This window comes from Diabrotica virgifera, chromosome 5, assembly GCF_917563875.1.
Source record: "Diabrotica virgifera virgifera chromosome 5, PGI_DIABVI_V3a".
In the NCBI taxonomy this organism is placed as follows: Eukaryota; Metazoa; Arthropoda; class Insecta; order Coleoptera; family Chrysomelidae; genus Diabrotica; species Diabrotica virgifera.
In genome coordinates, this window is record NC_065447.1 from 76,718,431 (window position 1) to 76,744,173 (window position 25,743).

The following is a 25,743-nucleotide window of genomic DNA, read 5'->3' on the forward strand; positions in this document are numbered from 1 at the left end:
TATTATGATAACTATTTTATTATCACTTTTACGAAAAAAAGTTATTCTTCATAAAATGTTCTCCCTGGTATAAAATCTAAGGTACAACCATCAGATATCAAACTTTTTTAATTTTATACGAGGTATGTAAAAAATATGAATTTTTCTTAAGAGTTAAGTGCCTTTATTATTCACAATATTTTAATTAGAAGGATGTAATTGAACACTAAAACAAATTTTTTAATTCCAAACAAATTTTCTTAATAACAATTTTCGATATTGTGAAATGTAAAGGTACTTTAACTCTTGAGTGAAATTCATATTTTTTGACATACCCCGTATAAAATTAATTAAATTTGATATTTGATGATTGCATCTTAGATTATATACGATGCAGAGTATCTTCTAAGGAATAACTTTTTTTCGTAAAACTGATAATAAAAAAGTTATCAATAGATTCCAAGTTACGCAGACATACTGTATAAGAGCTAAAAAATTTTTTTGCTGAATATTTATTATTGCTGAAGCTTATTATTAAATGTATTTTAGGTAAGTTTTACAGAAAAAAGTTTTGATCACTTTGTATAAACATTTTTTTAGCTGGTAATTTTCGGTTTTTCTATTACATTTTTGTTATCTTTCTTAATTTTCTCAAAAATAAATAGTTTATTTAATTTCTAAAGTAAAATAATTTAGTGCATTTTAAAGACTACATCCTAAGCTTTAAAAGAGCACTTATAAAACTGTAATAAATTTGTTCAAACTTGAGTAATACCGTCTTAAAGTGGTGGTAATTCTATAAAACTACAAAGATTTCAAAAATTATATTTTTTGAGACGTCATATCATGTGAATTAAATTTTTGAGATTTTTTTGAATGAAACATCATTTAGTAAGATGCTTGAAAGGTAAGTTGTGCAAAATTGAGAGTTTTATAAGAAAAATTGTATTAGTTAAACATTTTTAAATCATTTTTAAACAAAATTCATGTAAGGCTCAGTTTCCGCCCACGCCGTACTTATGCCCATACATTTTATTTCTTTTTATTATAACCATAAGATAGCTTAATTATTCTTCTTTCATGTTCAATTTGTAAAATTTCATTTGATCCATTAGTTAAAGAATTACATTAAAATAACTCAACCGTGCACTTCGCCGTACGCTAGTTTACAGTGCGCCAATGTTTGTGAGAAAGGTGACTTTAGCGTTATAAATAAAAAATTATACAAGATACAGATTTAATTTTAGAAAATTCTTTATATAAGGTTTTTTTTGTAATATTTTCTGAATTTTTCAATGGTCAAGTCAGTTTTGTGATAAAATTTATATTTTCGGAGTTATTTAAAAAACATATAATTTCGTAGTTCACTTGTTTAATAAAAAATGAAGCACCCACTTCTCGAGTAGAACTTTTTGATATGTTGTTTATTAAACATTTCTTAATGAAATTACAAAAAGTTTTATCTTGTTTGATTTTTTCCGAAGTGAAAATCTATATGCACTCCCCTAAATATGACAGTTGACTTAATGACCTTGATCTTCTAGGCATTAGCCATGTTTTTAATGAAATTTTGATAAATGTTGTTTTTTCCCTTGGATTGGTATACCATTTCTCTTTTTTTCTGTGCTTGTTGTAGTTAATTATATATGATGAACTTCTATTAACTTGTTTCTTGTTGGTATATCTTATTGCTAACTTTTTTTAGTATTAGTAACCAGCTCTTGCTACATTCTATTGATGTGTTTGCTATACATTTTTTTTTTTCGTTTAGTAAGATAAGGGTTGTTTCTTTGATTTTCCTCTTTTTGTTGTTTGTTTCTTTCATGAATGTTGATGCATATTTCTATTAGTATTCTTTTTCTCATAGACATCTTTCAGTGCGTCACAGTTTTTCGATTTCTTTCTAACGCATTAAATTGTATGTGACAGAAAAAAAGGATCGTCTGTGATTACAGACATTTATAACATTTATTCTAGTTGTCGATAGATGACGCTATAATCGAAAAAAATAATTATTTACGAATTATATAATATAGTTACGAATATAATCTGTACAATTTATAAGACTATACAAATCAAAGAAAATACCATTTTATAAATGCAATAAACACAATTGATTTGTTTTTATGCCAAATTGCAAATAAAATGTGACTACTGTCTTTAACTAAAATGTCATGTTAGAATAAATGTTATAAATGTATATTATCACGGACTTACCTTTTTTCTATCCTTTGTGACGCACTGAAAAATGCTCATGAAAAGAAGCATATATATGCTTCATATCCCAGACATGTTTGCTTATCTGGGATATGCCGAAGTATATTTTTAATGTATGAATCATGTTCATTTATCCAAACACTTAGTGGTCTTGTAGATTCTCCCAGACAACAACTGGTACATTGTAAAAATAGGTATAAGCAAAGTTTGGAATGAGCCATGGCGGTCTTCATTATCTCCATTATTAGCAGATACATTCATGGAAGAATTTGAGAAAAATATTGTGTACAAACGTGACAAAAAAGTCTCCCCACAAGGTGGTCTTGCACTTAAGGTATTGGACAAACGCTGCAGGGGGGTGGACAAACAGGTAACTGGGATTCTGTCCCCGAATTAACGTTTAAATATGCAATTAAGCGGACGTGAAGTTAATAATTAAATAAAAATTAATTACAATCTCCAGGTGGGTGGTTTCGCACTTTAACGGGTTGGACAAACGCTGCGAATGGGTGGACAAACGGGTAGTTGGGATTCTGAACCTGAAATAACGTTTAAATGCGTTTTTAAGCGGACGTGAACTTGGCCCGCGTTGAGAATTAAAAAAAAATAAATTAAAATCTTCAAGGGGATTGTTTTGCACTTTAAGAAGTTGGACAAACGCTGCGATGGGGTGCACAAACGGATAGTTGGGATTCTGCCCCCCTACGAAACATTCATTCTAATGAGGTCTGAAGTACTTTTTCAGCAGTACTGTCGTATTATCCGTATAAGCAATATATAAATTGTTTTTTATTGTAAAAAAGACAGTGGGTGGACAAACATGGACAAATGATGGACAAACAATATAGCAAGAGATTTTTCGAATATTCAAAAATTTGTGGATTTGTAGAGTGCCCGAAAAAAATTTTTTATAAAAAAAATTGGTGGGTGGGCTAACGAAATAACACAGTGGACAATCAATCGACAATCAAATGGCGTCGGTCATATTTTTTTGTCCCGACTTTTACGGGCTAACTTCACGGACCTCTCTTCACAGCATGGTGCAGAAATATACATGATGAGTTTATGGACCACTTCACAAATTTTTTATACAAAGAAAAGAATCAAATTGCAAAGAAAAATCAGTTAAATTCATCATGGAAAAGGAAAACAACAACTCAATATAATTTCTGAATGTGTTAATCACAAAGGATGATATAGAATATAGAATATTTAACTAAAAACTACAGAAAACCAACCCATACCAACAAATCAACGCCTCCTCTTCTGTTTTATTCGTATGAAATTTCCTCTAAATGTTTACACTCTCTCCACCTTTCCAATTCTTTCAACATATCTTGTTACAGTTCTACTCCAGCAATTAACCGATCTTCTTCTTTTTCTCCCGTCTTGGTATTCGAGTACCTGTCTGGCTTATATTACATATTTCTTTTCTTAGTGATGTCCACTCAATTTCTATTCTATTCTTTTAATTGTGTCTGATATTTTCTCTTGTTTTGTTTTTATCCATATCCATAGTCTGCGTTTCTTATTTAATCAGGCCAGTATATTTTTATGATTTTTCTAACGATTTTTTTATAAAGATTTGTATGCAAGTATAATACAGTCTATATAAATTCTAAGCCAAATGTAAGTATGCCTGATTTTTATGCTAGTTTCTGCAATAGTAAATAAGTTAAATTTAGCAATTTTTTTCTTAATTCCGTAATTCTTTATCAAGATTAAAAATATTGTATAATGTATATTCCCTCTGGGGCTCAGTGGAGAACGTTGTTCACATGGAAACACCAATAGCGATAAAGGAATTTATTTATAGAACCGACACTAGGGTATTTTTACCCCGGGAGAACTTTTGAACACTGACTGGTTACTGGTACGCGTTTAGTTGAAGACTGATGAAGACTCTATTTGAAGTTACATCTTGACTGCAGGAGGTGATTCTTGAGAATGATTCTAAATGAGTATACTTTCTCAGCGGTGGCACTTAGTATTGGTGTCAAGCCACGCGCTGAGTATATTTACAAATATTGAGAACAAAGAAATATATTTGATCATCAAATTAAATAATGCAATTGCCCGAATTATTGTTTACAATTTACAATTCGTGAACTAAATTAGAAACCCGTACATGTATTATACCATAACAAATTGGCTTATGTGATATACGGGGTGATAAAAATATACTGTTCAATATCGGATATTGAAACACGCTCAAAGTCCCACCGTTTAAATATTTGAAATTTCGACTCAGTTTACAGTTGTACACTTTCGCTACGCCCTGTATATCGATCTTCCGCATAATGCAGAGTATGGCGTTATCCACTTCTCACGGGTTTGGGATGCTTTGTTTCGTTGTTCGTACAATTCTTTGAAAATTGGTGTACAAAGGTGCCCCAAATTGTTTATATCCTACACAATTGTAAACGGAATATTTCTCAAAGAGATTCCACGTTAAGTAAAGACTCAGAGTATAAAGGTTTTTATGGCGTTTGTAGACTAGAGTCTTAGGTTTATGCCTTTCTTAGACACAGATTTATTGAGGATTGTATTAGAACAGGAAAGGCTTAACCTAAGCCGAGGTTTTTAGTAAAGCTCTTAAATATTGGTTCTAAAAACTAACTGTAAAATTATGAGTCATCGCATTTCGTGTAAACTCGAGAGATTTTGTTGTTGCGAAGTTTAAGTGTTTGTAATTGGTTGAGGGTAAAACCATCATGGCGTTCGAGGGATGTCTTGAGAGTTTTTCTGACCATTTGATTGGTAGAGAAATATCTGGTATGATTCCTATTGGTCTAAGTAGGAAGTCACTTTTTTTGGGAGAGGAACCCAAGTTTTAGAAGGATCGAGTTAGCGGTCCTAGAAATCAGTTCCACCAGGGCCACCATCGAGTTGAGTTTAGTTTTCGTTCCTTTAGGGCCATCGTCACAGGAGTTGAGTTACATTGAGTGTTCGGAATGTAGTTTTCCAGTTTCCCAGCCGGCTACGTTAATTCCAGCCCGGCGAATGTGATGGTGTATCGTGAACTCCGGCGATTTTCCCGCTGTTTCTAAGCAAATCGTCGTTATCATTTTATATCAATGTTGGTATCCACTAATTTCTTTTAAGCAGTCAGAATCAGAAGTAGGAGAGAAGAGTTTCAATTTTCTCATTGCTATGTTTAACAGTGCAGTTAAAACATGTAGTATGCTCACATACTTTATTTTGGTCAAAGTTAATGAACTTTCAATAATCATGTTCGAGTCTAACTAAATAATTTTATTCGAGTAAAAGTAAAATTTGATCCAGTTTAACGAACTTTTAAACTATTTATCTTCAAGTGAAAGCTGAATTTTTCTATAATAATGTTTGTTTATAAACAATGTACTGTTTGCTGTAACTAACGACAGTGAAGTGTTTCGCGAATGCAATAGCGCCTTGGACTTTCGAATCAAGCTACGAGGAAGAAGCCAGGACACTAATTGTTAAGGTATAATTTTTATATTTGTAAAACTGTTCGTTTCATCTTTAATTAATTGGTAATCTGGTCTCTAATTATAACAGAGAGATCAGAGATTAATTTTTTTGTTTTTAATAAATAATGTTTGATTTTCAACATATAATTTATTTTCTTCCCTTCTCTCTTGAATCGTAAGAACATTAAAAAATTGACTGAGTATAGAATTCTGAATAAATAAGGTAAGTTACGTTATAATATTCTGTATATTATGTATATTTTTTATTTTTTGACTATTTTCTGTTTTATTTTGATTTAATACCATTTTTCTTTTAATATTTGTTTTTTTTTGTATAAATTCTGGTTCCTTAGGTAACCAGTGGCGCCCAATATTTTATTTTTTTTTCTTTATTTTTTATTTCACATCCATATTTCGATTTTTCTATCTTTCTAATTTTTCTAAGCTAATAAGAGTATATCATAACATCTATTAAAGAATCCACTCTGTTAAATCTCTTGATGACTTGAGCAACCGAGGTACTTAATAAATTTTTGTAGCACGAATTTTGTCAGATTTATATATCTTCATGTTTATCCAATTAGTCGCGTTACATTAAAATGGCTTCCATTCGTGGGGCTGTTTCATAAAATTAACCGTGCTACAATATGAATAATGAATGTTTGATATTGGATAAATAGCAAACATAAAATCCCTTACCTGTTCTCTAGAACTGAGTGTAGGATGTACAAATTTCCTATATAAAATACTGGATCCTTTTGTAGCTGGAGACAAAAGCCAGATGACTAGAATAATTTTTACTTCATAATAAAATGGAAACCTAAAACAGATTATTTTCATTTGATATAGTATCCCTTTGTACTTATTCTGGTTAAGATACTTAAAACAAAATACACAAAAAAAAATTTCTACTGGCCATTACCTTATTAACAACAAACTTGCAAAATTATCGCAAAGTGCCTCCTTGGAGAGTTTTAAGCGATTTAAAAATGAATATCTATGCACCAAAGCCTTTTGAACATTCTTGACCAAATATTCAATAAATTTTATATAGAAAACATAATAAAAGTAATATAATGTTTAAAAGTTGATCAAACTATGTAGTGGTGCACTTATGTTACATTTCAGGGAGCATGTGGTTACAGGTTACACACACACATACACACGGGGTGTGACAAATCTGCCGACTCTCTGTTCGGATGGGGTCACGAAGTAAGCACAGATTGCGATTGTAGATCCCCGAGACAGAGCCTACACCGCATCATCATGGACTGCCCAATTCGCAGATACAATGGAGACCTCTAGGATCTTACAGAATGCTCCCCAAGTGCAAGTAAATAGCCGACGGACGACTATCCTGTAGAGATAATATAACTCATAGCAAAGGCTTGGTCAGAAAATAATGAGTTCGATTTTTAAAAGTCGAGATCTACGTCTACGCTTAACCAAACAACGGCCACTTAAGTGCTGTGATCTACATAAGTGCTACATAATTCCGGTTTTTACGGAGAGGAAGCTTGGACTCTGTCGGATGCATATGAAGATGCTGGAGACTTTCCGGATGTGGTCCTACAAATAGGCAGCGCAAGAAGAGTAACTGTACTACTGTTAAATGTGGTTAGTATAAATACTTCTTATTTGGTAGATAGTTTGGTTTATAATAACAATTATTGATTAATTACACCAATGAATTTTTGTGCCCTGCCTCCAGATATACAACATGGAGATTCAGTTGATATTGTAGTAGATGCAGTTCGTGTATGTGCCATTTGGATCGTATTTTTATGTATCGTTCTTTATTATGTCGTGCAACTGCTGTTGCAGATGTTATAAAAATATAAAATTCATAAAATGAAATTTGTAAAAACACAATACACGCCATTTGAAACTAATGCTATAAGAATAAGAAAAATAATAAATTAATGTTTTTATCTTTTACTTACCAACTGAAAAAAACGTCTGTAAATGTTTCTACGCAAGTAAAAAGAGCAAAAACTATCCAGTACATCATCCATTTTACCTAAAAATATACAAACAGATATTTAAATATATGTTATGTTATTATTTAAAAAACAGTAAATATAGATACACATCTGATCAATTATAATTTTTTGTGAAAATAATAACCACTTCAATGGTTTATTATCAAAACAATATAAAAACTGATAATAGTATTTATATTTTAAAGGTTAATAACATCTAATATAGATACTATATACCAAATAGTATCTGATCTTTAAAATAAACGTTTTTACATATTTTGTTTTGTCATTTTCATATAACTGATAACTTTGAAATACATACTTATGTATGTGTATTTAGTTTCGAGTGTAAAAATTTCGAGAAAAAAATTTCAAAAACAACGAAATTAGAGGGGCTTACGAATACCTAAAAAAGATAAGAAGTGGGTATAAACTTCAAACAAGTGTATGTAAAGATTAAAGTGGGCAAATAATCAGTGACCAACGGAAAGTCACAGAAACCTGAAAGCATTATTTTCAGACCCTACTTGGAACACAAGTAGACATGGAAGATGAAATGGGTATGAACTACGTAGAAAAGAATGAAGTAGATAGTGGAGTAGAAGCTCCAACTATAGAGGAAGTTCTCGTAGCTATTAAGGCCCAGAAAAACAATAAAGCTCTAGGAGTTGACGAAATATCAGCAGAACTGTATAAGGTAGGTGGCGACCACCTAGCAAGTCAAATCCACGCGCTTATCAAAGACATATGGCAAGAAGAGAAAATACCCGACGACTGGAAGAAAAGTATAGTATGCCCGATCTATAAAAAAGGAGACAAACCCCAGTGCAAAAACTACCGTGGAATCTCTATTATGTACAACATATAAAGTCCTCACGTATATTATAAACCAGCGGCTCCAACCACTAGCAGAAAATATTATTGGAGAGTATCAGACGGGCTTCCGACGGGGAAGATCGACACTGGATCAAATATTTACAGTCAAACAGATCTTGAGCAAATCATGGGAACACGATATTGATGTTCACAACGTGTTTGTAGACTTCAAACAGGCATACGACTCAGCCAAAAGGAACAAACTATACTATATATTGGCTGAATTGGCAATACTACACAAGCTAATAAGACTCATTAAAGCCACAATGGATGAAACTCAGGCATGTGTACGAATACAAAACCACCGGACAGACTTTTTCAAAATTTCGCAGAGACTTAAGCAGGGAGATAAGCTGGCCCCAACATTGTTTAACCTGGCACTGGAGTATGCGGTTAGGCAAATGCAAACTGGACGAGGAAATCTACTGACCTACCGAACGGTTCAACTGGCCGCTTATGCCGATGATAATATTATGAGTAGAACATCTACAGGAGCACAGGAAACATACGCAGAGTTAAAAACACAAACAAAAATGCTAGGTCTGGAAATTAACACAGAAAAAACAAAAATAATGACTCAGACGAGAAGAAATATAGTCCCACAAAACATTATACCTGAAGATGACATTGAAACGGTTGGAAAGTTTACATACCTCGGAGTAGAAATATATGCCGACGGATCAGAAGATGGAGAAATACGGAAGAGAATAACGTAGGCAAACAGAGCTTATTTTGCCCCCTCCCATATATTTCGGTCTAAAAGTGTCCACCGAAATACAAAGATGAGAAACTAAAAAACTGTAATTCGACCAATAACATGTTATGGCAGTGAAGCCTGGGTCCTGAAAGAAACATCCAAAAACAAACTCGACACATTCGAAAGGAAAGTACTGAGGAGAGTACAAAGTATAAGGAAAGTACCTGTGATGGAAAACGGAATCTTCAGAAGTCGATACAGCAACGAACTTTATCAACTTTATAAGGAAGCACCCCTATCAGACTTCATTAGAATACAAAGATTGCAATGGGCCGGACATGTGATAGGAATGAGAGAGGATAGGCTACGAAAAAGAGCACTGAATGCTAGAATGCAGGGAAAGAGACCGGTTGGAAAGTGAAGAAAGCGCTGGGAAGACACAGTAAACAGCGACGCACAAGCCCTTTTAGGAGTCCGTGTATGGAGAAGAGCAGCCACAGACAAGCAAGGGTGGAGGCAAAAAATAAAGGAGGCCAAGGCTCAATTTGGGCTGTAGTGCCGTAGAAGAAGATGTGTATTTAGAGCTAACTATATTTAGAGTATTACCACGCCCTGACATGGGTTCAAGGAATGAGAAGGCGTGTAGCACTCCTCTAGGATCCTGGTAGAAGACGGAGTGACGCCTGTCCTAAGCTAGGCTACTGACTTTGTCCTTATACCCAAGCCCCTAGAGAGATTTAGTTCCCGACCTATCTTCCCATCCATTTCCAATCCTTACAACATCCCGCTTCATTCCGCTATAAGCCAACACTAGCCAGCGTGGTAGTCAAATTGCTAACTACCACCGTAAATATAACCAGGCTAAGAAATGGGCCTTAGAACTGTTGTCACCCAAGAGAAGCTTAAATTGCAGGATGAACTTAACTGTATAAAATGGGATTTTTTAGGACTTTCTGAAATGCAAAGAAAAGAACCAAGTAGTATTCAAATCTGGGCATGTGCAGCATTACATTGTAAAGTGATAGGCCGTTGGCGGTATAGGGTTTAGGCCAAAGAAATATGGTAAAAAAGTACCTCAATAACCAAAACCTCCATGTTTCCTGCAGTGGATTCGGTGAACCTTTTAAATTATTTACTTAATACCAAAAATGTACCATTTTAAAAACTTTCGTCTACCAGTAAAAAGTAAAGCATTTTGAACGAATTTAGAGGAAATTATGGTGATGTTGCCTGACAATAGATTTTTTCGAATTTAAATATGTTCCGGTCTAAACGTGACCCTGCTATTAGAAAAACAGAACAAACAGATGAAAAATATGTCTTCATTTGCATGCAGTTGAGGTTATGTGGTATTTTGAGCATGTTCTGCTCTGAAAATGGCAAACCTGATTGCGGTATTAAAAATACCAAAAAAAAAATTATGAAAAAACGTTATATTTATTGATATTCAGTTGGGTTTATGAGCTAAAAACATGGGGAAGGCACAAAAATGAGTTTTTTTTTCAAATTATAGAGAATTTTCCGGAGAGAATGGCAAATTTAACCTCGCCATCAAAAGAACGAAAAAAAATATACGAAAAATAATTACTATATAGAAGTTTGCCAAAAATTACCTAATGTTGTTCTGAAGCTATTTCCTTGTGGCATTTTTATAATTACTTATTTTTTATGGGAAATAAGCCACAATTTTACTAAAAAATGAATTTATTAACGTTTCGAAGCCCAAATCGGGTTTCGTTGTCAAAATACAAAATACTATTAAAATAAAACAAACATGTTGTTGCTAAGTAAAAAAATTCTTCTAATAATTTATTTAATCTGACTCATTTATATTGGCAATTCAGACGTATATTATACATTTTAAAGTAGAAGACTTTAAAATGATATCGCCAATATTTATGAGTTGCGTTCCTGGGACGACTTTACTAAAGGATAGTTCATTCGATTACATGAAATCAATCCCAACTCAAGAATATCCGTCGCAAAAAAAATCATAGCATGTGATCTGTCTTTAAAAAGACAACCAAATGCAACGATGACAGCAAAATTCTCGCGTTAGAGATTCCATAGTAAATCACGAGGGAAAACCAGGAAAAAACCTCGTGATACTATCCCGACATCGTAAGTATTTGGTCTTACATTTAATCTACCTTCAAAAACTAATATCAAATTCTGACTTTAATATGTTTAAATTATAAATAATATTAATATTACATAGATATACAATAAGTAATACTAAAATATAAAATTTGTACTAACTCGATATATTATTGACTTACTAATCGTGGTATTTTCTTTCTATTGACTTCCTCTTTCAGTATGGGTAACCACATCCTACTGCATTCTACCGAGGAATTTGCGACACAATTTGTTTCATTTAGCATAATTAGAGCCGCTTCTTTGATTTTTCTCTTTTTACTATCTGATTCTTTCAGGACTATACTTGAATCTCTCCACTGAACTCTATGTTCATTATCCCATGCGTGTTGACATATCTGAGATCTATCAAATTCTCTGTTTTTAATATAAGACTGATGTTCACTTATTCTAACGTTTAATGGTCTTGATGTTTCACCTAAATAAAATTGTTCGCATTCACAAGGTATTCTATAAATGCAATTCTTTGTTCTTTCTTGTTCATTGTTAGGTTTAGTTTTAGATAGAATAGATCTCAATGTGTTTGTTGTTTTGAATGTTGTTGAAATGTTGAATTTATTTCCTATCGTTTTAAGTTTCTCGGATAGTCCTTTTATATATGGTATTGTTATTTTCCTCGTATTATTTCTTGTGAATGTTGTAGGATCCCGTTCTAAGTTGTTCTGTTCCATTCGATCTAATCTTGTCAATTCCTTATTTATAAACGATAAAGGATAATCATTTTTTAATAAAACAGATGTTAACAATTGTTTTTCTTCTAAAAATGAATTTTCGTTAGAACAAGTAATTTTGGCTCTATCATATAAGGATTTAATGATTCCCTTTTTAACGTTGATGTTGTGATTTGATTTGTAATTGAGATATCTGTTGGTGTGTGTTGGTTTTCTATACACTTGTGTCTCATATCCAGTATCCTTCTTTGAGACTAAAACATCGAGGAAAGGCAAAGTGTTATTGTATTCCTTTTCCATTGTAAATTTTATTGTCTCTTCTTGATCGTTTATAATATTCAGGAATGTATCCAACAATTCTGATCTATGAGGCCATATTGAAAACACATCATCTACATATCTCCACCATACTGTGGGTTTTAAATTTTGTTTAGAAATGATATTAGTTTCGAAATCCTCCATAAATATATTAGCCAATAATGGAGATAAAGGAGAGCCCATTGCTAGACCAAAATTTTGTTTATAGAATTCATTATTTAGTTGAAAATAGGTATTATTAGTACATAATGTCAATAACTCCATTATAGCTGATACATTTAGTTTTGTCCTAGTTGTCAATGTATTATCATTTTCTAACTTCGTTTTAATTATGTTTAAAGTTTTATCTAATGGCACATTTGTAAATAAACTGTTTATGTCAAAACTTACTAAAATATTATTTGGATTAAATTCAATATTTGTTAATTTGTTTAAAAAATGTTGTGTATTTTTTATAAATGTGTCATTATTATTTGCAAATGGTTTTATAATATTTAATAAAAATTTTGAGAGCTCACTACAAGGAGAATTGATGGTACTACAAATAGGTCTAAGTGGAATATTCGCTTTATGAATTTTCGGTACTCCATAAAAATGTGGTGTCTTACTGTAATGAGGTGTCATTAATTTTCTTTGATAGTACGTTAGATCATTTTTAAATTTGAATAAAGTTTTATAAATTTTGTTTTCCAGTGTCTTCGTTGGATCCTTCGTTAATTTGGTATAAGGTCCATTTGTAATTAGATCTGTAATTTTGTCCTCATATTGTATTTTATCCATTATTACAGTTGCATTTCCTTTATCTGCTGGTAGGATTGTTATGGAGTCATCATTTTTTAAAGTTTTTAAAGCTTTCATTTCCTCTTTGCTGATGTTCTGTTCAATTTTATTAGATTTTTCCAATTCAAGTTTACATAGTACCCTATATTGTTCTTTTTCATGATTTGGTAAACACTGGGATATTTTTTCCACTGAGCTAATTATGTCTAATTTTGGAATATATGGATGAGTAACAGCATAGTTTAAACCTTTTGACAATACTAAATTTTCAGTTGCATTTAAATTTCTATTTGATAGATTGACAACTGTCGCTAATATGTCATTATTTCTATTTAGGTTATCAAAAGCATGTAAACTATTTTGTTCTAAAAGAATATTAAATTTATTTAAATGTATATTTCTTTGTTTTTGGTATGAATTTTGATAAATTATTTGTAAACTAAAAGTAATTCGATCAAAATCAGAATTTGATATCATTCCAAAAAGCAAATCTTCAATACTTACGATGTCTTGTTCGATAAAAAATAAATTTGACCTATGAAATTGTAACCTTTCCCGAATCATCGATAAACTGGCTCTATGTAGAATATTTTGAAGTCTTCTGCTTGAATATGCTGGCCGTAACCTCAAGCCCTTTGGTATTAAATTGTTGTTTCTACATCTTCTTAAAAATTTAATTGAATTCTGACAGTGTGCCAGTTTCTCGTATAAGGTTTCCAATTTCCTAAAATTTTGACAAACGCTAGGCCCATACCGGTTTCTTAATGTTGTTATATATTTTTATACCATAAAAAATAAGTAATTATAAAAATGCCACAAGGAAATAGCTTCAGAACAACATTAAGAAACCGGTATGGGCCTAGCGTTTGTCAAAATTTTAGGAAATTGGAAACCTTATACGAGAAACTGGCACACTGTCAGAATTCAATTAAATTTTTAAGAAGATGTAGAAACAACAATTTAATACCAAAGGGCTTGAGGTTACGGCCAGCATATTCAAGCAGAAGACTTCAAAATATTCTACATAGAGCCAGTTTATCGATGATTCGGGAAAGGTTACAATTTCATAGGTCAAATTTATTTTTTATCGAACAAGACATCGTAAGTATTGAAGATTTGCTTTTTGGAATGATATCAAATTCTGATTTTGATCGAATTACTTTTAGTTTACAAATAATTTATCAAAATTCATACCAAAAACAAAGAAATATACATTTAAATAAATTTAATATTCTTTTAGAACAAAATAGTTTACATGCTTTTGATAACCTAAATAGAAATAATGACATATTAGCGACAGTTGTCAATCTATCAAATAGAAATTTAAATGCAACTGAAAATTTAGTATTGTCAAAAGGTTTAAACTATGCTGTTACTCATCCATATATTCCAAAATTAGACATAATTAGCTCAGTGGAAAAAATATCCCAGTGTTTACCAAATCATGAAAAAGAACAATATAGGGTACTATGTAAACTTGAATTGGAAAAATCTAATAAAATTGAACAGAACATCAGCAAAGAGGAAATGAAAGCTTTAAAAACTTTAAAAAATGATGACTCCATAACAATCCTACCAGCAGATAAAGGAAATGCAACTGTAATAATGGATAAAATACAATATGAGGACAAAATTACAGATCTAATTACAAATGGACCTTATACCAAATTAACGAAGGATCCAACGAAGACACTGGAAAACAAAATTTATAAAACTTTATTCAAATTTAAAAATGATCTAACGTACTATCAAAGAAAATTAATGACACCTCATTACAGTAAGACACCACATTTTTATGGAGTACCGAAAATTCATAAAGCGAATATTCCACTTAGACCTATTTGTAGTACCATCAATTCTCCTTGTAGTGAGCTCTCAAAATTTTTATTAAATATTATAAAACCATTTGCAAATAATAATGACACATTTATAAAAAATACACAACATTTTTTAAACAAATTAACAAATATTGAATTTAATCCAAATAATATTTTAGTAAGTTTTGACATAAACAGTTTATTTACAAATGTGCCATTAGATAAAACTTTAAACATAATTAAAACGAAGTTAGAAAATGATAATACATTGACAACTAGGACAAAACTAAATGTATCAGCTATAATGGAGTTATTGACATTATGTACTAATAATACCTATTTTCAACTAAATAATGAATTCTATAAACAAAATTTTGGTCTAGCAATGGGCTCTCCTTTATCTCCATTATTGGCTAATATATTTATGGAGGATTTCGAAACTAATATCATTTCTAAACAAAATTTAAAACCCACAGTATGGTGGAGATATGTAGATGATGTGTTTTCAATATGGCCTCATAGATCAGAATTGTTGGATACATTCCTGAATATTATAAACGATCAAGAAGAGACAATAAAATTTACAATGGAAAAGGAATACAATAACACTTTGCCTTTCCTCGATGTTTTAGTCTCAAAGAAGGATACTGGATATGAGACACAAGTGTATAGAAAACCAACACACACCAACAGATATCTCAATTACAAATCAAATCACAACATCAACGTTAAAAAGGGAATCATTAAATCCTTATATGATAGAGCCAAAATTACTTGTTCTAACGAAAATTCATTTTTAGAAGAAAAACAATTGTTAACATCTGTTTTATTAAAAAATGATTATCCTTTATCGTTTATAAATAAGGAATTGACAAGATTAGATCGAATGGAACAGAACAACTTAGAACGGGATCCTACAACATTCACAAGAAATAATACGAGGAAAATAACAATACCATATATAAAAGGACTATCCGAGAAACTTAAAACGATAGGAAATAAATTCAACATTTCAACAACATTCAAAACAACAAACACATTGAGATCTATTCTATCTAAAACTAAACCTAACAATGAACAAGAAAGAACAAAGAATTGCATTTATAGAATACCTTGTGAATGCGAACAATTTTATTTAGGTGAAACATCAAGACCATTAAACGTTAGAATAAGTGAACATCAGTCTTATATTAAAAACAGAGAATTTGATAGATCTCAGATATGTCAACACGCATGGGATAATGAACATAGAGTTCAGTGGAGAGATTCAAGTATAGTCCTGAAAGAATCAGATAGTAAAAAGAGAAAAATCAAAGAAGCGGCTCTAATTATGCTAAATGAAACAAATTGTGTCGCAAATTCCTCGGTAGAATGCAGTAGGATGTGGTTACCCATACTGAAAGAGGAAGTCAATAGAAAGAAAATACCACGATTAGTAAGTCAATAATATATCGAGTTAGTACAAATTTTATATTTTAGTATTACTTATTGTATATCTATGTAATATTAATATTATTTATAATTTAAACATATTAAAGTCAGAATTTGATATTAGTTTTTGAAGGTAGATTAAATGTAAGACCAAATACTTACGATGTCGGGATAGTATCACGAGGTTTTTTCCTGGTTTTCCCTCGTGATTTACTATGGAATCTCTAACGCGAGAATTTTGCTGTCATCGTTGCATTTGATTGTCTTTTTAAAGACAGATCACATGCTATGATTTTTTTTTGCGACGGATATTCTTGAGTTGGGATTGATTTCATGTAATCGAATGAACTATCCTTTAGTAAAGTCGTCCCAGGAACGCAACTCATAAATATTGGCGATATCATTTTAAAGTCTTCTACTTTAAAATGTATAATATACGTCTGAATTGCCAATATAAATGAGTCAGATTAAATAAATTATTAGAAGAATTTTTTTACTTAGCAACAACATGTTTGTTTTATTTTAATAGTATTTTGTATTTTGACAACGAAACCCGATTTGGGCTTCGAAACGTTAATAAATTCATTTTTTAGTAAAATTGTGGCTTATTTCCCATAAAAAATAAGTAATTATAAAAATTACCTACATAACCTAATTTTTTTTAGATAAATTCAAATATTTTTCCAGAGCTCAATTTTGATAAAAAAATTCGGAAAAAAATCAGAATATGTATGGTATGAAAAAGTATCTTTATGAAATTTTTTCAAGTTTTTTAAAGCAACTGGATCGCTCAGGACTTTTTTTTTTCGAAAAACACATTTTTTGCTATAGGCGACACCTGAAACCACCCAGGGAGCTAAAAAATTGAAAACTTTGTTGGATAATTAAAAAAATATAAATAAATTAGTGATATTTGCATAAAATGCATTAAAATAAATCTTCTAAAGAAGCAGGTGATTATTAAATTAATAATCTTGATCTCTACATATTTTTTCCTATATAATCAGATAAAAAAATGTTGGCACCGCTTATGGTACCACCATTTATAGTTACATCAGCTAAAAGTAACAGTTAAAATAAAAGCAAAAAATAAAACCAGCTCTTGGTAATCTGTAAAATTTCATTTCAAGTGTCCATATATGGACTGTTCCATTCACCATCAAAAACTTCAGTCGGTAATTCATTACTATATTTATCTCTAAGTAGGTGTTACTTTTGCAGTAATTTTAGCCCAGTAAAATAAAATCAAAAAGTAATTCCGTACAGGTTGGTATAAATTTTATATCAAAGTTTAGGTGAAAACAAAAGATATTTTTAAGAAAGTACTAGCTGACCCGGCAGACTTCGTACTGCCTCAATAGATAAAAACAAACTTTGGTATACAATAAACTTAAAATAAACAAAAGGAATTCGTAATTAATAAACAAAAAATGCTCGATGTGAATTCGGTGTTATTATTATTTTTAATTAATTAGGGTAAGAACGTGTACCTCTGGACATTTCACAAAATATTGCTTTTGGATTTTTTTATTAGAGAAATTATACTGCTAAGAAAAAAATCTTCTAGTGCAACCTATTTATCAGACTGTTTTGAATTATTGTGAATTTTGTATAATCTATAAGTTGCACCATTTTAAAATCAACATGCATTTGTTAAAATACTGTCATATTGTCCAAAGGGACAGCACCTACGTCTACCTTTGGACTGGTTTGTATGTACCTTTGGACAGAGGTTGTATCTTTGGACGTATAAAAAATTAATTACAAATATGTGTTATATATTTTTTAATCATCATAAAAATGTATAGTCAACTAAAATATTGTTTATTACTAATAACAATACTAATAAAATATTTTTCAATGAGTATATTAAAACATATTATAATTGTCAAAAGTTACATTGAATTTAATATGAGAAATAAACCTTTTTGATTCTCCCACGCTTTGAGGCAGTGGTAATTTAAGCACTATGTCTTGAAAATCGACTGCATATGGTTCTTCTTTTCCTTCTATGAAATGAAAGTTTTGTTGAGTCTTCGCATAAAATTTTACAATATAACTAGTATTATTATCAATCGTTTCCAGCACTTTAGCTACGTAATGTTTAACTAACTTTTTAGAACAGAGCTTAACCAAAATAAAGTCTCCTACTACTATATCAAGACCTATTTCTGATGGGAACTCAGGAAAATCATGTTCTTCAACCATATTATCACAATCCATTTCATCAGACGTGTCACAGAAAGGTATTTAATTGTCATCTTCACTATCAGATGAAGAACTAGAAGGAAGTTTATATAGCTTCTTTTTTACCTTTTCCTTAGGTTTCTTTTCTCTTGGCGTTGACTTTTTTTTTTCTGTTTAGCAGCTCTGACATAATTCGCGGTGTGCAAGTACTTGGAAGGGAAACGAGAAACGACCAATGAACTGTCAATACAGATGGAATAGGCACGAAGACACGCAATGCAGCCACGATACAAGAGAGAGGTCCTAGAGAGAGACAGACAAGGTGCTGGAAACTTTGACAGGCCGTGTAATTTGAGTTGCCTATATCAACTTAAATCGGGGAAATATAAAAGTAAAATTCTTAAAAGTAACATAAAAACATAATCAAGGACTTCTTCACTTTATATAAAACAGTCACTAATTTAGTATTTAAATAGTTTTAAAATTATTTAACTCCCAAATACTTTAGAAAAGTATGTATTTGTTTTGATAAATACAAATAACAATTCTAAAAAGTATTTAAACTGATTTAAACACCAAGTATGGTACTATGTACTCTATTTACTCTGTAAATACAAAAAAGTATTTAAATTTTGAAATATGTACTGCCAATCAGCCCTGAAAGTTAAAATATGAAGTCCATTCAACGAACTGTCAATACTGATTCAATCGGGTCCATTAATATAGATAGGCAACTCAAATTACACGGCCTGTCAAATTCTCCAGCACCTTGTCTGTCTCTCTCTAGAACCTCTCTCTTGTATGTTGGTGGCAATCTCGCTTCACTATTTGAATGGGACAGGGCCATTCCATCCGTATTGACAGTTCATTGGAAACGACCGTGCGCGAGTCGCGAAGAGTATTGCAACTATCTTAAATATTTCATATTGTCAATTGAAATTGTCAAATTGACGTATATTTCATACCTTCTGTCATTGAAGCAGAAAAATTATATATTGCTCCACAATATTGATATGATATGCAATTATTATACAGGGTGTCCCGAAAAGAATGGTCATAAATTATACCACACATTCTGGGGTCAAAAATAGTTCGGTTGAACCTAACTTACCTTAGTACAAATGTGCTCATAAAAAAAGTTACAGCCCTTTGAAGTTACAAAATGAAAATCGATTTTTTTCAATATATCGAAAACTCTCAAAAATTTTTTATTGAAAACCGGCATGTATAATTCTTATGACAGGCCCACCTTAAAACCAAATTATAGTGAAATTTGTCCACCCCATAAAAAATTTATGGGGATTTTGTTCCCTTGAACCCCCCCAAACTTTTGTGTACGTTCCAATTAATTCATTATTGTGGTACCATTAGTTGAATCAACGTTTTTAAAACTTTTTTGCCTCTTAGTATTTTTTCGATAAGCCAGTTTTTATCGAGATGCGGCTACTTTTTTACTATATTTACATAAAAAAATTATGGGGGTTTTGTTCCTTTAAACCCCCCAAATGTTTGTGTACGTTCCAATTAAACTATTATTGTGGTACCATTAGTTAAACACAGTGTTTTTAAAACTTTTTTGTCTCTTAGTCTTTTTTTGATAAGTCAACTTTTATCGAGATGTGGCTTCTTTTTCAAAATATACCAAAAAATTTAAGTTATAAATAAATTTTCAGATTATTAACAGGTGTCTATAATCATACTTAACCATATACAAATAGGTGGTGGATTCGACAAATATTCAAAATATCTCGATAAACACTGGCTTATCAAAAAAGTACTAAGAGGCAAAAAAGTTTTAAAAATATTGTGTTTAACTAATGATGCCACAATAATAATTTAATTGGAACGTACATAAAAGTTTGGGGGGTTTAAGGGAACAAAACCCCCATAAAATTTTTATGGGGTACACAAATTTCACTATAATTTTTTTTTAAGATGTTGCTACGATAAAGATTCCTCATGTCCATTTTCAATAAAAAACTTCTAGGAGTTTTCGACATATTAAAAAAAATCGATTTTGATTTTGTAACTTCAAACGGCTGTAACTTTTTTTGTGTGCACTATTGTATATAGGTAAGTGAGGTTTAATCAACCTATTTTTGACCCCAGAATCTGTGGTATAATTTATGACCAATCTTTTCGGGACACCCTGTATAAAGGTTAATTTAATTAATTGTATTTTGCTTGCAGTACTGCATTTTAATAACTAATTTTATTTACTACATACAATTGTTTACGTTTGCATAGCATAACCTGCATCTTATTTTTTCTTCTTATTATTTTTTTGGACTATGGCCTTGACAATTATCCAGCAACCAGGACTAATATAATTGGCCAATATAATTAAAAGTGCGAATAAAAGTACAGAGCGTAGAAATAGAGGTCGCTTTGCCGAACTTGCACGGTCCCAATAGCAAGTTTCTCTGGTGTACTGGTTAAAATTCTAGTTTTTCCTTTCTTACGCATTCCTCTGCCTTTTAAATCTTTTCTAGGTGGCGCTTTTGGAAACGGTGCTATAGACTCTATAGAGATATTGAGAGGCAGATCGGTTACAGGTGATGCATATTCTTTCTGTGGTGCAGCTAAAGACCCTGAAGTTGGATAATCAACTTGAAAAGAAGTGGACGGAACAGGATTAGAAACGGAAGTAGACGGGGTAGATAAATGTTCAGCTGGGATTAAAGTCAAACAATTGGAAGTTTGGTCACAAGGAGCGGTAGATGATGTAGATTTATCAGCCATTGTTGTCTCCGGTCGATCTGTAACGTACGATTGCAGATATTCCTCTTCTGTAAAAATATTGGTGTTAACTGGCCACAAACCTGTAACCTCAAAACTTTTTACAATATTTTTTGGTGTGAATGCTTGTAGATAAGCTTTTCCTGCAATGCCTGCAACGTCATAAATACTTATTGGTTTACCAGGATTACTTAACATCCAGTCTTCTGCAGTTTTGTGGTAAAAAGTTTTGTATGGACCAAAAACCACTGTGTCCAAGGGCTGCATTTTGTGCGATGTATGTGGATGAATTGTTAATAAAACTACACCGGAATTTTTGGCTTTATCAATTACGTCTATTGAAATATGCGTATCATGATTATCCATGACAATCAGTATCGGCTTTTCCTGGGTAGGTTTAGTGTAAGATATTATGTGTTCCAAAAATTGCAGAAAAATCTTTGCTGATGACCATCCTGAAGGATTTGCTGCCCCAATGCATCCGGGTGGACCTCCATTTGTCATGTGATCTTTATAGTGCACACGAGGAAATATAAATAATGGTGGGATAGTTTGACCTGCTGCATTTACGCAAGCTATCATTGTAATATTATTTCCTCTTTCTGCGGAGGTTAAACTCCCAAGTTGTTTAATGGTCTTAGGCGCTAATATTTTAGATGGTTTATGTACTGTAAAATTTGAAGTTTCATCCAAATTATATATACGTTCAGGACCAAATTGATACATCTTCATAACATTAGTGTAATTATTAAAAAATTGCTCAACGTTGTTTTTATTAAAACTAGTGGCTCTAGCTAAACTTGTTGCCTCTGGTTTCCTTAGAGAGAACGCCGGCCATCTCTTTCTGTATTGAACTAGCCATTCTCGGCCTGCAATTTGCTTGTCTTGCCACGAGTCTGGTATTTTTTTACCTAACACTGTGGCATAATTAAATGCCAATTTTCTAGTTCGGATATTAATAAGTCCCAAATGAAGATAGGCAGCTTTTTCTAGATAATTAAACAGTTCCTTCTCTTCTGCAACACTAAATACTTTATGAAAACAGTAGTTTGGTGGCGAAACTATGATATCATTAATACTGGTTACCAAATTATGCTGCTTTTTCATATAATTGTGTAACGTAAATTTACTTATATGCCATTTCTTCGCCACGCTACGAATAGATGCATTATTCGTCAAAACTTCATGCAATGCCTCCTTCAATGATTCTTGTGGTACATGTTCCCGCTTTCTACCAATTTTACTGCGTGGCACTGTAACAAATTATTATTCTCGTTACAAGAATTACGATAAAAACGTTCTTGTACCTTTGGACACGTCCAGAGGTACAAGCAACGGTGTGTCCACAGGTACAAGCAGCGCTTATTTAAAGTTTTAAACACGATAATCTATTTTAGGTTAAGATACAACAAAAAATATTATGCATAAGTGCTATCTAGATTATCACTCTTTATTATGTTATCAAAAGTTTTGCAATAACTACAGCGATTGCCAAAATAAATGTTGGTGAATATTGCTAATAAACTTACTTTTATCAATAAAAATTTTCAACACCAGCTCGGAGCTCTAAACACACAGTAACAAACACGTTTTTCATAAACTGTTGCCAACTCTACATAAAATATTATAGCTGACGCTTTGTAGATTCATACTGTTTGTAGTTTTCGAAATACTTAAGTTGTCCAAAGGTACAAACGTCCAGAGGTACACGTCCTTCCCCTACACATGATGTTTGAAGTAATAAAGTTTAGTTAGAAGTAACAAAATAAAGTTTGTAGTGCAACAGTTACAATCTTAAATTTGGTTATCTTATAATGAATATAACAGCTTTATTTTATCTACATTCAAAACAACCCTGTATTTATGATTGGGATCGGAGTGGTTCCAACTCTATAAGCGTTGATTAAATAAAATAAAATAAAACTAAACAAAATTAAATAAAAAAGTAAATGAAGTAAATTAAAATTAAATGAAATTGAATAAAAGTAAATAGAATCTAATAAAAATAAATAAAATTTAATAAAATAAAAGAAAAAAAAATGAAATAAAATAAAATAAACGAAAATAAATAAAATACTTACATTAAATAAAATTAATTAAAATTAAATAAAATTTTATAATTTGCTGCTTGTTCTTTTTGTGTGCTCAGAATTTTTCTCCTGCTTACGGTTCGTCAAAAAAGTTCCGTTTAGAGATCTATCTATCTAATCAGCCCTAAACATCCATCCTTGGATATAGGCCTCCTCTTCCTTCTTCCATGCCTCTCTATCTTGGGCAATTTGCATTTGTGGCCTTCCCCTTTTTCGTTTGTGGTTTCACGGTCTCCAATGTATAATCATCTTAGTCCATCTTTCATCCTTCTGCCGTAGGGTGTGTCCGGCGAACTTCCATTTAAGCTTTGCTACTTGGGTAGAGACATCTTTCACTTTTGTTTTGTTACGGATCCATTCGTTTCTTTTCCTGTCTGATAGTTTAATGTTCAGCATTTGTCTTTCCATGGATCTTTTTGTCTTTGCTATTTTTTCCATATTTTCTTTTGTAAACCTCGCATGTCTGAGAGCCATATATTAGAACAGGGAGTATACATTGATTGAATACTCTTGTTTTTAGCTATTACGGGTATTTTCTGTTCTTTAGAATATAAGACAGTTTTCCGAATGATGCCCAGGCCAATCTTATTATTCTCTTTATTTCTTCGGTTTGATTTTTTTTACGGTGTATACAGATTTTTTTTATTTAATCTAGTGATTTGTCCTAGATATACAGATATATACAGGGTGTCCCAGACTAACTTACCCACGCTATATCTCTTAAAGGAATAGAGATTTTCGAATGGGACAAAAGGTGATATATTCTACTTGTAATACACTTTAATATAACGTACAAAAAAATCATCCCCTAAATAATCATCCCTTAGTTACAACCCCTAACTTTAATTTTTTTAATAGCACCCTATATATTTTTTTATAGTTTTGGATGTGGTCTTCTATCGTCTATTCAACACATTTTTTGAAAATAAAATCGGTTCGTAAATAACCAAGAAAATATCAGTTTAGTTTTGTTAATTGTGTGTCCCAGACTAATTTATCAAGGCTATATTTCATAAACGAATAGAGATTTTCGAATGGGACAAAAATAATCTATTACATTTGTAATACACTTTAATATGGCCTAGAAAAAAAATATCCCCTAAATATTCATCCCTTAGTTACAACCCTTTACTTTATTTTTTTTAATAGCACCCTGTAAGTTAGGGATGAATATTTAGGGGATGAATTTTTTCTACGCCATATGAAAGTGTATTACAAATGGAATAGATCAGTTTTGTGCCATTCGAAAATCTCTATTCGCTTAAGAAATATAGCCTGGATAAATTAGTCTGGGACACACAATTTAACAAAAATAAACTGATAGTTTCTAGGTTATATACGAACCGATTTTATTTTCAAAAAATGTGTTGAATAGACGATAAAAGACCACATCCAAAACTATACAAAAATATACAGGGTGCTATTAAAAAAATTAAAGTTAGGGGTTGTAACTAAGGGATGATTATTTAGGGGATGATTTTTTGTACGCCATATTAAAGTGTATTACAAGTAGAATATATCACCTTTTGTCCCATTCGAAAATCTCTATTCGTTTAAGAGATATAGCGTGGGTAACTTAGTCTGGGACACCCTGTATATATATATATATATATATATATATATATATATATATATATATATATATATATATATATATATACTCTTTTACTTGTTCTATTCTTGTTTGTGCCACTGTAATTATTAGTTCTTCTTGTTGATTGGTCATGGTTTTTGTTTTACAAATTCATATTAATATTTTACAGATTCATCTTCAGTCCTATCTTTGTCGATTCCCTATCTAGTTCTTCCATCTTTCTTTGTAATTGTTTACTTCTTTCTGTTATTAATACAATATCATCAGCATATCGTAAGTGATTCAGATATTGCCCGTTTATGTTTATACCCAAGCCATCCCAGTGTAGTTGTTTGAATACATCTTCTAGCGCTTGGTTGAATAGCTTGGGAGAGCTGGTATGTCCTTGTCTTACTTCTCGGTTTATTTTAATAGGCTCTGTTTGTTTCATTAGCTTAATAGTTGTTGTTGCCTTATCATATATATTTTTAATTAAGTCGGTATATATGTAGTCTATTCTGCTGTTTTGTCTTTATTGCCAGTGTTCCACACTATCAAATGCTTTTTCGAAGTCAATAAATGCCATGTATAGCGGGATATGATATTCGTTAGCTTTTTCGATTAATATCTTCATCGTTAAACGGTGGTCACTTGTACTGAAGCTCTTTCTAAATCCGGCTTGTTCTTTTGCCTGGTATCCATCTAATTTAGTTGTTAATCTGTTTGTTAATATCTTGGTTAATAGTTTGTACATCACATTTAGTAAAGTTATGGGTC

General features: G+C 31.5%; 1 protein-coding gene across 3 annotated transcripts in view; it reads right to left on the bottom strand.

Annotated features, from left to right (window-relative positions):
* The window catches only part of LOC114331861 (receptor expression-enhancing protein 1-like), a 136,392-nt gene that overhangs the window by 50,843 nt on the left and 59,806 nt on the right, over positions 1 to 25,743 (bottom strand). For all 3 annotated transcript variants that reach the window (XM_028281539.2, XM_028281541.2, XM_028281542.2), the window contains exons 3-4: positions 7,592 to 7,668; positions 6,348 to 6,468 (exon numbers count right to left, since the gene is read on the bottom strand). In XM_028281539.2, coding sequence (XP_028137340.1) covers positions 6,348 to 6,468; positions 7,592 to 7,668 — 198 coding nt within the window. The remainder of the gene's footprint in view (positions 1 to 6,347; positions 6,469 to 7,591; positions 7,669 to 25,743) is intronic.